This window comes from Sapajus apella, unplaced genomic scaffold, assembly GCF_009761245.1.
Source record: "Sapajus apella isolate SASKATOON/1434 unplaced genomic scaffold, GSC_monkey_1.0 scaffold4, whole genome shotgun sequence".
NCBI lineage: Eukaryota > Metazoa > Chordata > Mammalia > Primates > Cebidae > Sapajus > Sapajus apella.
The window spans coordinates 8,318,495-8,333,399 of NW_022436944.1; the positions used below are offsets into that span (position 1 = coordinate 8,318,495).

Below are 14,905 nucleotides of genomic sequence, written 5' to 3' on the forward strand. Positions count from 1 at the left end.
AAATCTGAAATTCTGTAAACAGCGTTGAAAGCATCCATGTGACTTTGTTTATGTGTGTTAATTATACTTATTTCTTGATGAATACAGGTTAATTCCTGAATTCATTTCATGGCTATTGGAGGCAGATGTTCAGATAGAAAAAGCCATAGTCATTAACTTCTCTTCTAATCTTTAATCTCAATTTTGGGTGAGGGGATTTGACTTAGTTTAAAAATGTTTCTTACTGATATTTATAGGGAGCTTATTGTTCTTTATTATTAGAGAAAAAAATATGTATACCAGAGATAATTATACTTAGGCCATATCTTTTGTGTCATTGTTCTAGTTTTAATAGCTAACTGAAATATATAAAGTAATTCTGCAAACCTTTAAGGACATTTTTCCCACACTATTTTCAAGTGGAGGAATAGAACAACAAAACATGGAACTTGTCTATAATGAATTTAGTAAAGGAGGTAAACTGTAAATATAAATAATTATAGCTGGGCACGATGGCTCACACCTGTAATCTCAACACTTGAGAGACTGAGGTGGGCAGATCACTTGAGCCCAGGAGGTAGAGATCAACCTGGGCAACATGGCAAAACCCTGTCTCTACAAAAAATACAAAACTTAGCTGGGCATGGTGGTGCATCCCTGTAGTCTCAGCTACTCAGAAGGCTGAGGTGAGAGGATCACCTGAGCCTGTGGGCATTGAGGCTGCAGTGAGCTGTGATCATGTCACTGCACTCCAGCATTGGGTGCCAGAGTAAGACTCTTTCTCAAAAAAAAAATCAATCAATAAGAATAAATAAACAAATAATTGTAATATAAGGGAATATGCTTAAGGTGCTGTCACTGGCAGGTGGGAGTGGACTGGAAGGCAGAAGTTAATGCTCTTGGGAAAGTGAAGGTATTGAAAAGACTTCTTGGCAAGTATTGTAGCACCTTTTGAATTGGGCTTTGAAGAGTGAAGAAATTAGGTAAGGAAATGGGCTTGTTGGCATTGGAGTGAAGCTGTTAAGAAGCTTAGCATTGTAAGAGGCTTAGAGACAGAAGAGTGTGAAACATAGAAGTCAGGTGAGTGGGAGCTAATTCTTGGGCCAGAGTGTAGGTTGTGTGAAGGATAGTACTGCCCAGGGGACCAAAACACTGACAGTCCTGGATGCTAAAGGAGGGGGTTTGGCATTTATTCTATAAGCATACAAAACCTTTAAAAAATTGATCAGGAAAGTAAAAGATAGTGCCAATCTTGCAGAAAGATTCTTGTTGCAGTAATAATAAGGTTAAATTAGAGGAGGTAGAGATTAAATGGAGGTGGGCAGTAAGGTTTGAAATTGTTTATGCTAGTGCTAATGAACACTTAAACAAAAATAGAGGCAGTGACAACAGTAGTTGAAAAAGTGAATAGTTCTCAGGGACTGAGAGGCACGGATACCCTGTAAGGGTAAAGACTTCAAAGAGGGATAAATTAGGAAATATACGTGGAGGGATGATGGTTTTAGATATGTAGAATTTGAAGCTCTGTGATGGAGATGTCTTTGGATTAAGTAGAAATATGTTGGAGATCAGAGGTAAAGGGTAAACTATTAATTTGGGAGTCAGTTTACATTAAGGTGAAAAATGAAGCTATGGAGGAAGTTGAAACCCCCAAGGGAGAGGTGGTTGAAGATAGAAACTAAAATACAAAAACAAACAAAAAAAAAACACACTTATTTAAACTTTTTCTTGTATTGATTCAGTGACATAAATTAGCATGGGAGTTTTTTAAAAATAAATCCCACTTGATTAACTGTTGTTAGCCCATGTCTTCTACAAATAGAATAAAAAGGAAATCACTCTTGGTTTTTGAATTCCAATGATTTGGCCAACACAGAAAAAAAAAAAAAATCAAATGCCTACTACTAAGAACAATGCAGTAAGCAAATGATTGTTCATTACATTACAAAATAATTTGTAGTAGTAGTAGTAAACAGGATAGTGCTATATAGTGCCAGACTATATTCCAGGCGCATTACTTCTATTCACTCATTATAGACTAATACTGCATTCAAGACAAGATAGCTAATGCTTTATTATAGTAGTGAACAGTTTGTTTCAAAGGCATTCTTAAAAACATACAAAAACAAAGTTTTTAGGGGATACTTTTATAGTATGAATGTGAAAAACATGGTATATTTGACCATGTACTTCCTTAAAACAATTGAAATACATTTTTGTCTCCTCTTCTGTGGTTTAAAATGCCTTCAACAGGTTGAAAGAATTTAGATAATTTGTTTTATGGAGAGATAAGGGTCTGACATTTAACACAACCCCAGGTGCATGTGGTTTCTTAAAAAATGTCAAAAAGGTCACATGATTTTAGTGTACAAAGTTAGAAAAACAAGATCTTTTTGAGTGTCTTAGCAGAAATGGAGCATAAATTAAAATTTCCAATATAAAAAGCAAAAACTATTTAATAATTATGAAGGTATTTTTTGTTTTTTTGTACATTTTTGTTAATGATGAAATAATAACATCTTGTTGCATAATTTGCTAAATTCTTTGTTTTAAAGCAATTCAATCCAAAGGCTAAATTTGTTATTTCCATGCTGACTTTGCAAAGTGAAGTGTAGCACTGGGAATCATTCATGCTTTAATAAGTACATTTAAAAATTTTTGAAATATTCTAGATTTTTTAAATGCTGGTGGATGGATTTCATAATAATAGAAATTATTTTCTTTGTGAAGCTCTTTCACTTTTAATAATGATCTTTATTAGAACCACCCAAATTGAAAGTTGTATAGCTATGTAGTTTATCTACTGTTAGAAAAGAAAATATTCACATATACAGTAGTTTCATGCTTAATATTTTATTTTAAATGAAAGGAATGATTATAATAAAGATCAAGATTTTTGATGTTATATCCATTTTGAATTTTTAGTGGTTAAGGAGAGTTGAACTAATGAGTTCTGGCTATTGACCTTGCTTATTTATCATAAACAGTTCCATATTTGTTTCCATTGCTTATATTTTGATTGAAGGAAATGTGGTTAAAAACCACGTTATAACAAAGGAATGACTTAACTTTTTCTTTATAAGCTTATTTTCTTTTACTATATAAGTTATACCCATTTCTTTAACATTATTATTGTTTACAAATTTGTTTTACAAATAGGAAATGAATTATCTTTTTGTCCAAAAAGGGAAGATAAATACTATGAAGAAAGGTTCATAAACAAGGAAACGGTGTCATAGCTGACATAATGGGGCCACAAATTAAATGTTAAAGTTAAGAGGACTAAAGAGTCCCTAGTTCCTCATTCTATACCCCAACTGTGCCTTTTACCACAACTAAAGCCTTAAAGTCACATCCTGTATAACTCAATGGGAGTTGTATTTACTGAATTATTTCCTTGAGGGTAGATGTTTGTCATAGTTTAGTATATACCCGAGGAAAGCATAATTTTACTAAGTGTATTCATAAAGATTTGATAGGTTATAAATTAAAACATATTAATTTACTTTTTTGTACAAAAATTATAACCATTATAATGAAAATAAAGATAGCATCTGTAATTCTACCACCTTAACAAGTAAGCCCCTGCCACTACTCTCTAGTCCTCACCAAGAACTACGTTTGAAATATCTGAAATTTTGACTTATATTTTTGCGGGAGTTTATTAGGGTTGAACTTCATTCATTTGGAGATTTACTTTTTTTTTTTCCCCATTTTATTTTATTGCATTTTAGGTTTTGGGGTACATGTGAAGAACATGCAAGATTGTGGCATAGGTACACACGTGGCAGTGTGATTTGCTGCCTTCCTCCCCATCACCTACCTCTGGCATTTCTCCCCTTGCTATCTCTCCCCAGCTCCCCACCCCCCACCGTCCCTCCCCTATTTCCCTCCAACTGACCCCAGTGTGTAGTGCTCCCCTGCCTGTGTCCATGTGTTCTCATTGTTCAACACCCGCCTATGAGTGAGAACATGCAGTGTTTGATCTTCTGCTCTTCTGTCAGTTTGCTGAGAATGATGGTTTCCAGGTATATCCATGTCCCTACAAAGGACACAAACTCATCGTTTTTGATGACTGCATAATATTCCATGGTGTATATGTGCCACATTTTCCCTGTCCAGTCTATCATCGATGGGCATTTGTGTTGGTTCCAGGTCTTTGCTATTGTAAACAGTGCTGCAATGAACATTCGTGTGCACGTGTCCTTATAGTAGAACGATTTATAATCCTTTGGATATATACCCAGTAATGGGATTGCAGGGTCAAATGGAAGTTCTATTTCTAGGTCCTTGAGGAATCACCACACTGTCTTCCACAGTGGTTGAACTAATTTACATTCCCACCAACAGTATAAAAGTGTTCCTATTTCTCCACATCCTCTCCAGCATCTGTTGTCTCCAGATTTTTTAATGATCGCCATTCTAACTGGCGTGAGATGGTATCTCAATGTAGTTTTGATTTGCATTTCTCTGATGACCAGTGATGATAAGCATTTTTTCATATGTTTGTTGGCCTCATGAATGTCTTCTTTTGTAAAGTATCTGTTCATATCCTTTGCCCACTTTTGAATGGGCTTGTTTTTTTCTTGTAAATCTGTTTTAGTTCTTTGTAAATTCTGGATATCAGCCCTTTGTCAGATGAATAAACAGCAAAAATTTTTTCCCATTCTGTTGGTTGCCGATTCACTCTAATGACTGTTTCTTTTGCTGTGCAGAAGCTGTGGAGTTTGATTAGGTCCCATTTGTCTATTTTGACTTTTGTTGTCAATGCTTTTGGTGTTTTGGTCATGAAGTCCTTGCCTACACCTATGTCCCGAATTGTTTTGCCTAGATTTTCTTCTAGGGTTTTTATGGTGTTAGGTCTTATGTTTAAGTCTTTAATCCACCTGGAGTTAATTTTAGTGTAAGGTGTCAGGAAGGGGTCCAGTTTCTGCTTTCTGCACATGGCTATCCAGTTTTCCCAACACCTTTTATTAAACAGGAAATCCTTTCCCCATTGCTTATTTTTGTCTGGTTTGTTGAAGATCAGATGGTTGTAGATATGTTGTGTTGCCTCCGAGACCGCTGTTCTGTTCCATTGGTCTATATCTCTGTTTTGGTACCAGTACCATGCTGTTTTGATTACTGTAGCCTTGTAGTATAGCTTGAAGTCTGGTAGCGTGATGCCTCCCGCTTTGTTCTTTTTGCTTAGAATTGACTTGGCTATGTGGGCTCTCTTTTGGTTCCATATGAAGTTTAAGGTGGTTTTTTCCAGTTCTGTGAAGAAGGTCATTGGTAGGTTGATGGAGGGATAGCATTGAATCTGTAAATTACTACGGGCAGTATGGCCATTTTCACGACACTGATTCTTCCTAATCATGAACATGGAATGTTTCTCCATCTGTTTGTGTCCTCTCTTATTTTGTTGAGCAGTGGCTTGTAGTTCTCCTTGAAGAGGTCCTTTTCATTCCTTGTTAGTTGTATTCCTAGGTATTTTATTCTCTTTGTGGCAATTGTGAATGGAAGTTTGTTCTTGATTTGGCTCCCTTTAAGTCTGTTATTGGTGTATAGGAATGCATGTGATTTTTGCACATTGATTTCGTATCCTGAGACTTTGCTGAACTTGCTTATCAGTTTCAGGAGATTTGGGGCTGAGACAATGGGGTCTTCTAGATATATAATCATGTCGTCTGCAAATAGAGACAATTTGACTTTCTCCTTTCGTATTTGAATACCCTTTATTTCTTTTTCTTGCCTGATTGCTCTGGCTAGAACTTCTAGTACTATATTGAATAGGAGTGGTGAGAGAGGGCATCCTTGTCTAGTGCCACGTTTCAAGGGGAATGCTTCCAGTTTTTGCCCATTCAGTATGATATTGGCTGTTGGCTTGTCGTAAATAGCTTTTATTATGTTGAGATACGTTCCATCAATACCTAGCTTGTTGAGGGTCTTTAAGCATAAAGGGCTGTTGAATTTTGTCAAAGGCCTTCTCTGCATCAATTGAGATAATCATGTGGTTTTTGTCTTTGGTTCTGTTTATGTGGTGAATTACGTTTATAGAATTGCGTATGTTGAACCAGCCTTGCATCCCCGGGATGAAGCCTACTTGATCATTGTGGATAAGCTTTTTGATGTGCTGTTGCAATCGGCTTGCCAGTATTTTATTGAAGATTTTTGCATCTATGTTCATCATGGATATTGGCCTGAAGTTTTCTTTTGTTGTTGAGTCTCTGCCGGGTTTTGGAATCAGGATGATGTTGGTCTCATAAAATGATTTGGGAAGGATTCCCTCTTTTTGTATTGTTTGGAATAGTTTCAGAAGGAATGGTACCAGCTCCTCTTTGTATGTCTGGTAGAATTCGGCTGTGAACCCCTCTGGCCCTGGGGTTTTTTTGGGTGGCAAGCTCTTAATTGCTGCCTCAACTTCAGACCTTGTTATGGGTCTGTTCAGGATTTCGACTTCTTCCTGGTTTAGGCTTGGGAGGAGGCAAGTGTCCAGGAATTTATCCATTTCTTCCAAGTTTACTAGCTTATGTGCTTAGAGTTGCTTGTAATAATCTCTGATGATGGTTTGAATTTCTGTGGAATCTGTGGTGATATCCCCTTTATCGTTTTTTATGGCATCAATTTGACAATTATGTGCCTTGGGGTTGCTCTTCTTGACGAATATCTTTGTGGTGTTCTCTGTATTTCCTGGACTTGAATATTGACCTGCCTTGCTAGTTTGGGGAAGTTTTCCTGGTTAATATCCTGAAGAGTATTTTCCAGCTTGGATTCATTCTCTTCGTCGCATTCAGGTATACTTATCAAATGTAGATTAGGTCTTTTCACATAGTCCCACATTTCTTGGAGACTTTGTTCATTCCTTTTTACCCTTTTTTCTCTATTCTTGCCTTCCCGTTTTATTTCATTGAGTTCATCTTCGACCTCTGATATCCTTTCTTCTGCTTGGTCAATTCTGCTGTTGATACTTGTGCATGCTTCGCGAAGTTCTCGTGTTGTGTTTTTCAGCTCCATCAATTCACTTATATTCCTTTCTATTTTGTTCATTCTCGTTAGCATATGGTCAAATCTTTTTTCAAGGTTCTTAGTTTCTTTGCATTGGGTTAGAACATGTTCTTTTAGTTCACAGAAGTTTCTTACTACCCACCTTCTGAAGTCTGATTCTGTCATTTCATCACACTCGTTCTCCATCTAACCTTGTTCCCTTGCTGGTGAGGAGTTGTGATCCCTTGTAGGAGGAGAGGTGTTCTGGTTTCGGGTGTTTTCATCCTTTTTGCGCTGGTTTCTTCCCATCTTTATGGATTTATCCGTCTTTGTAGTTTCTGGCTTTCAGATTGGGTCTCTGAGTGGACATTCTGTTTGTTGATGATGAGGTTATTTCTGTTTCTTTGTTTTCCTTCTGACAATCTGGCCCTTCTGCTGTAGGTGTGCTGAGGTCCACTCCAGGCGCTGCTTGCTGGGGATCACCTGCAGCAGCTGCAGAACGGTAAGGGTTGTTACCAGTTTTCTTCTTCTGCTATCTTTGTCCCAGAAGGATACCCGCCAGGTGTCAGTCTGATCTCTCCTTTATGAGGTGGCTCTTTGGATATACAGGGGTCAGGGAGCTGCTTGAGGAAATGGTCTCTTCTTTATAGGAGATCAAATGCTGAGCTGTGAGCTCCGTTGTTCATTCAGAGCTGCTTGGCAGGTACGTTTAGGTCTGCTGCAGCAGAACTCATAAACCGCTTTTTGTTCCCAGGTGCTGTGTCTCAGGGATTTAGGGCTTTATTTATGAGTTTCTGTTATACTGCTGCCTTCTTTTTTTTTTTCCTTCAGAGCTGCCCTGCCCAGCAAGGAGGCAGCCTAGTCACTGTCTGCCTGTAGAGGCTTTGCTGAGTTGCTGTGGGCTCTGCCCAGCTGCCGAGTGAACTTCCCTGCAGTCCTGTTTATATGGGTGTAGTTAGAACTGCCTCGGCAACGGTGGCCCACCTCTGTTAAGGCGGAGCCTCTCTGCAGTGGCGGGTTGCCGTGGCAACGGCGGGCTGCCTCAGCAATGGCAGGTTGCCTTGGCAATGGCGGGCTGCCTCAGCATTGGCTGACTGCCTCCATAGTGGCGGGCTGCCTCGGTAATGGCAGACGCCCCTCCCCTTCAGAAGTGGACCATCCCGGGTTCAGCTGCGCTTGCTGTGAAACTCTCAATCCAGAGAGTTTCTGATTGCTGTTCTTTTGTGGGGGTGGGACCAGCGGAGCCTGATCGCCTGGCTCCCTGCCTCAGAGCCTTTTTTAAGTTGGTGTTCCAGTTGCCTGTTGAAGAGGCGCCGGGGTCTGTTTGTTTTCCCCTGTGGCCACTCACTGTGCTGGCTTAAACAGCAGCACTGAGATTTGTTAGCTTTTTTTTTTTGCCCTGGAATCTACTGTCCTGGTTCTCTGCTCAGTCCCCTTTTTAAACAGACGAATGGGCGACTTCCTGTGGCTCCAATTGCCAGCCTAAAGGGCACCTGGACCAGTGTATTTTGTACAGAGAACCGCTGCTCCAGGGCGCCAACAAAGCAGCCGCGTGGGGCAAAGCAGCGGCGCCGGCACAGCCGTGCTGGTGACCCGTGGAGCTCCTCCGCCTGCGAATTTCCTAGTCTGTGGGCAATAAAAATGCAGTGTCCACTCACCCTCTGCGCTTTCACTGGGAGCTGCAATCCTGAGCTGTTCCTAAACGGCCACCTTGGATCGATCCACCGGAGATTTACTTTTGAAGCACAGGTCAGCTCCTGACTGCTGCAGAGAATATTCCCAGAAAATATGCTTACCAAGTACAGAAGAAGGAGGAGTACCTTTTGAGACATGTCATCTCATTGGGAAGAATTTCTGTGGGTTCATTTGATACAGAACAATCCCAGATGTCATTGACTAAATGGGATATTTAGATACTTTATAACACCTAAACTGTGGAGGACATGTTTCAGGTTTTTTTTTTTTTTTTTTTTTTGGGACTGGTTCTAGACTAGACTTTCTAACCTCTGTAAACCATTGGGACTTGCTCACATTTGAAATGTGTTTTTATTAGGGAGAAAATGGCACAAAAAAGGTAGAATACCTCTTAAATAAAAGCATTTGTCTTACTGAAATTTATTCTGTTTTGATTATAGATAGCATCAGTTGGGCTTTTCATTTAAATAAACAATTAAATCTTACTGATTGCCCATAAATCCTCAAATTCAGATTTCATTCTACTAAGAATGTAAATTCCTGAAAGATTCATTCATTTATTTATCGGTTCATTTATTCACAGAAAGTCAATTACTATAATAGTCTGATTTAGGAGCCCTAGACAATTTTTAAAAGCTTGGTTTTGTAAATATAAATGGGTTACTATTTAATAGATTAACCACATAACCTTGATTTACTTGCCTAATGAATAAGTAGCTGGACCGGGCAAGTGGAATACAGATTATTTACTGCTATATATCCAATGCTTTCAACAAATATTATAGTCATTTTTTAGAACTAGGCTTACATAAAGTATAGTTTTCCAGAAGACATTAGGTAATCTAGAAAGTAAGTTAAGAAATACTTTACTTAAATGTAATTGATTTTAAAAATACCATCTCTCATTCCTCTTGGCAGCTGAAAACAGTATCAAGTGTAATGTAGTTTGTAGAGTAGCAGGTAAATCAAACTTGTATTTTTCCTCTGGAAGTAAACTTTATTCTAGTTGTAAGATAGTGGAGCTTTTTTTAGCCAAGCTTTCAGACTAAAGCCAAACCTAACAGATAACAAAACTTTCCCTAATCTGATATTTAAAAAAATTTGCCATTTGTGAATTCATGAGTAGTAGATTATTAGATTATTTTGGGATGCAGTTATTTCTATTAGTCTACTACTGAAGCAGCATGTGAGGGGAAGTCCTGCTGCCTGTTACAGCATCAGGTGTGAGAATTAATCTATAAGGTGAGTATGCCATTTATATTTTAATATGGAAAATTTCAGTTACTTTATTTGTTGAGTCAGTTTAAATACTGATGGCTATAACCCCATTGCTGGATATATGCCCAAAAGAAAGGAAATCAATTTGTTAATGAGATAGCTGCACTTTTGTGTTTGTTGCAACTCTGTTCACAATACCAAGATTTGGAGGCAACCTAAGTGTCCATCAGCAGATGAATGGATAAAGAAAATGTGGTACTTATATACAGTGGAGTACTATGCAGCCATAAAAAAGAATGAGATTCAATCATTTGCTACAACATGAATGGAACTGTACTATATTCATTATGTTGAGTGAAATGAGCCAGGCACAGAAAGATAAACATTGCATATTCCTACTTATTTGTGGGATCTAAAACTCAAAACTGTGGAACCCATGGAGTTAGTAGAAGGATGGTAACAAGATGCTGGGAAAGGTAGTGAGGGGGTTGTGGGGGATGTGGGGTGGTTAATGCGTACCAGAAATTGAATGAATGAATGAATGAATGAGGCCTAGTATTTGATAACACAACAGGGTGAGAATATAATTGGATTGTTCCTAACACAAAGGAAAAATGCTTGAGGGGATGGATACCCCATTTTTCATGATTTGATTGTTATGCATTGCATGCCTGTATCAAAACATCTCATGTACCCTATAAATGTATATACCATGTACCCACAAAAATTAAAAATAAAAATTTTAAGAAAACTCTCTAGGTGATTACAATGTGCAGCTAAGCCCCAAGACTGCTGTTTAAACCAACATCATTTGTTGAACTAGTTGCAAATAAATGTAAAAACATTCGCTGCCAATAAATAAATATATACTGATGGCTGTCGATGATGGGAAATAATAAACCATGACTTTCTGCTATTCCTTTAAATATTAAAAATGAAGTATATTTAATTTTATCTTATGTATTTCAATAGCACACTCTATGGAATTTCTAAAAACTCCATATTTTCTCAGCAAGATCCTAATTAGTTAAAAATTTAGTATGTCAGTTGCTTACGGTAGATTTTCAAGGTCAATATTAACCCAGTCTGCATTTCAACATTAGACTGTACTCTAGTTCTAAAAGAGAAGAAATGAAATGACACCTCAAATGGCTTTTTGATCCTCTTAACAATCTCTCTTTTTATGAGACACAAGAATTAAAGTTTATCAGCCTTTTTTTTTTTTCATCTTACAGGAACACCAGTGTATTCAGTAGCATGGGGCCCTGATTCAGAAAAGGTTCTTTTTACAGCAGGCAAGCAACTAATCATTAAACCTCTTCAACCAAATGCTAAAGTTTTACAGGTACTTCTCAGTCATTTGTAAATTGTTATCAGGATCTGCCTGACTGCTAAACTAGAGGGCACTTACTTAGGAGTCTCTTTCTTCTGGGTGGTCTTTTTACAGTCTGGCCTTTAAGTATATGGTTTAATCAGCCTTTATTACAGAACAAGGAATATCTTTATATTTCCAACAAGGTTTGTTTTTCCCTTATTTCAACTCATTTTGATAATGATACAGTGTAGTTTTGCTAATAAGAACAGACTTTGGAGTTAACCACTTGGGTTCAAATCTTAGGTTATAAAATATCGTTGAACGTCAGCCTTCTCATCTCTTAGTGACACTAATATCAGTTTAACAGGGTTGCTGTGAGGATTAAATGAGTTAAATTGCAAAGTGTAAAGGACAATTCCTAGCATACAGTAAGCACTCAATGTAGAATACCTGTTATTATCTGTATTATTATGCTATTATAAGTTATTATGCCATTTCTACCTTTTAGTCAACAAAGGAGGCCAGGAAAACATCATAGAATGACTAGGACTTGAGTAAGAGATTTGTTGGTAGACATTGACAGGCTACAGCAGGTATAGAAGTGTTTTAACAGTTGAGTAAATGTAGATTTCGGGGAATAAGGACATAGAAATGACTTTGAGGTTCCATATTAATAACATCTGTATAGATTATGCTGTATATATTTTACACAGTCCACATACATGTACATTTTTACAGTGTGCAGAACACTCTTCTAGGAATTACAGGGTCATGCAAGAATAGAACATACAAGCCCCTGTCCTTAGGGACCTAAGGTAAAGAATTTGGGCAAAGGGAAGAAGCTGGGAAAGAGGACTAGTTCTGATGGCCCTTAGTCAAAGTCCTTCCATGCTAATTACCTATGCTGAAAATGTGCTATGAAATTTATACAGCAAAATAGGCAAGTTGAATCTCTGAATTTATACCTTTAGTTTATAGTTATGTGAATTTGTTTAGGTATCTGTAATTAGGTTTGTATAAATGAAACTCAGGAAGCTGATTATATCACCATTGGTCAAGTAAAATATGATTTAATGGTTCAGTAGAACTGGTAGGCCAGGAGGTAGTGGAGAGAAGGAAAGTATCCAAAGCCAAAATTCAGCTAGAGAGAAACAGGAGTTAAAGTATAATTAGTAACTTCATGCAAATTATCTGTTCCTTTTGGGAGACTAAAGCAGCTGCGATTCTTCTTGAACATAAAAACATTCAAATTAGGATTGTCCACAAAAAAGTGTGTTTAATTAATTCTTGCTTGTGGAATGTAGTTCAGATGTATATACCTCATTTCCTTTAAGACCTTCTCGACACCCAGAACTTGGCTTTATAGTGAGGACATTTTTATTTATTCATTGAATAAAAATGTAGTGCATACCTATTGTATACCAGGTACTGTGGTATCAAGTAGTCAAAATGAAACAGAACATAGTTTCTGCCTTCAAGGAGCTTGTTGTTCAAAGGAATTTTACAAAATGCCTAATAAGTAAATAAAAATTATTATATGCATAACAGTATGCTATTATCTGTAATATATGTTGATATCCTAAATTACAGTGTAAGGAAAATTTAAATCATATTTTGTTCATAGATCTTGAATAGGCAAATATTTATTTTGTTCCTTTAAAATGAAACTCATAAAAGTCTATGGCTGGGCATGGTAGCTCATGCCTGTAATCCTGGCACTTAGGGAGGCCGAGACAGGTGGATCATCTGAGGTCAGGAGTTTGAAACCAACCTGACCAACATGGCAAAATCCCATCTCTACTAAAAATAGAAAAATTAGCTGGGCATGGTGGCAGGCGCCTGTAATCCCAGCTACTCGGGAGGCTGAGACATGAGAGTCGCTTGAACCCGGGAGGTGGAGATTGCAATGAGACGAGATCGCACCATTGCACTCCAGCCTGGGCAACAGAGTGAAACTCTGTTAAAAAAAAAAAAAAAAAAAAGAATTTGTATGTATATGTGTAGCTGTATATATTGTTATATTTGTCCTTGAAGTATATTTTAGGATGTTGAATTAATTTGACAGTTAATTGTAAGAACTATTGCTTTTCAACATGTATTATCAAAACATTTGTTTTGAAAATGTGTATTTTTGTATATTTTGAATAAACCAAGTTATGAATTGTTGCTTATTCTTAGAGCTTATTTGGCTTACATTCAATACTTTGTACTGTATACATTAAGAACAATAGATTGAGCAGGGCCTCAGGGGAAAGCCCTTAAAATCTGCCACCCTTTGAAATGGATTTAATTGACTCAGACATTAAAATACACCTTATAGTCTCCGAAGATGGTTCTTTTTTTTTTTGAGACAGAGTCTCATCTCGCTCTGTCACCAAGCTAGAGTGCAGTGGCACAATTGGCAACTCCGCCTCCTGGGTTCAAGTGATTCTCCTGCCTCAGACTCTGAGTAGCTGGGACTACAGGCGTGTGCCGCCACACGCAGCTAATTTTGTATTTTTAGTAGAGACAGGGTTTCACCATATTGGCCAGGATGGTCTCCATCTATTGACCTCATGATCTGCCCGTCTCGGCCTCCCAAAGTGCTGGAATTATAGGCATGTGCCACCTAGGCCAGTTAATTCTGTTTAGTTACATTATTCTGCCTATGGTAACATTTAATTACATGTGATATAATAGCTAAATGGGCCCCATTAATTACATTTAAGAGCAAGACATCCATGTTTAAGAGTGAGACGTTCATGTTTACTTTCTAGATTGACAATTTCTTCATGATTTAAAAAAACACCCATGTCTATGCATTGTATGTACAGTCAGCATAACCATGGGTTCTGCACTGATAGATTAACCATGAATCAAATATATTTTTTAAAAATTGCATCTGTACTGAATGTTATAGACTTTCTTCTTGTCATTATTCCCTAAACAATACAACTGTTTACATAGTATTGCCATTTTATTCATATAATAAGTAATCTAGAGATGATTTAAAGTATATGGCAGGATATGCATAGGTTATATGCAAATACTATGCCATTTTATATTAGGAACTTTCGATTTTCATATCAGTGGGAGGTCCTGGAACTAGTCCCCCACAGATACCAAAGAATGACTGTATACATAGAATATATACTTGTCTATGGAAAACATCTTTTTGTTACATGGTAAATACAGCAGAAGTTTCTCAGAGTAGTCCAGTTGTGAACCAGACACATGAAGGTAAAGTGAATGAAACTTAGAAGAATATGATGAACAGAATGAAATGAAGAGAGCATTAAAAATGTTTGTGCAGAAGGTTTTCTAAAAAAAGGTTGGGGGCTAGACATGGTGGCTTACACCTGTAATCCCAGCATTTTGGGAGACCAAAGCAGGAGAATTGCTTGAGCCCAGGAATTTGAGACTAGCCCAGGCAACACAGCAAGACTTCTCTACTAAAAATGAAAAAAAAAAAAAAAAAAAAGTTAGGTGGATGTGTTGGCACACGCCTGTACAAGTCACAGCTACTCAGGAAGCTGAGGCAAGAGGATTGCTTGAGCATGGGAGGTTGAGACTGCTCTTAGCCCTGATCATACCATTGAACTCCAGTCTGCGTGACAGTGAGAACCCATCTCAAAAAGAAAAAAGTAAACAAGCATGAAGGCAATAGCAGTAATGGGATCTGCTATATGAAGGAGACAGCAAGATTTGGATTCAGTTGACATTTTTGGAATACATAACATATTCATTCAGTGT

General features: G+C 37.6%; 1 protein-coding gene across 5 annotated transcripts in view; it reads left to right on the forward strand.

The window, feature by feature from the left end:
- IFT80 (intraflagellar transport 80) overlaps positions 1–14,905 on the forward strand; it is a 144,728-nt gene that overhangs the window by 28,658 nt on the left and 101,165 nt on the right. For all 5 annotated transcript variants that reach the window (XM_032261913.1, XM_032261938.1, XM_032261904.1 and 2 more), the window contains one exon: positions 11,094–11,203. In XM_032261913.1, coding sequence (XP_032117804.1) covers positions 11,094–11,203 — 110 coding nt within the window. The remainder of the gene's footprint in view (positions 1–11,093; positions 11,204–14,905) is intronic.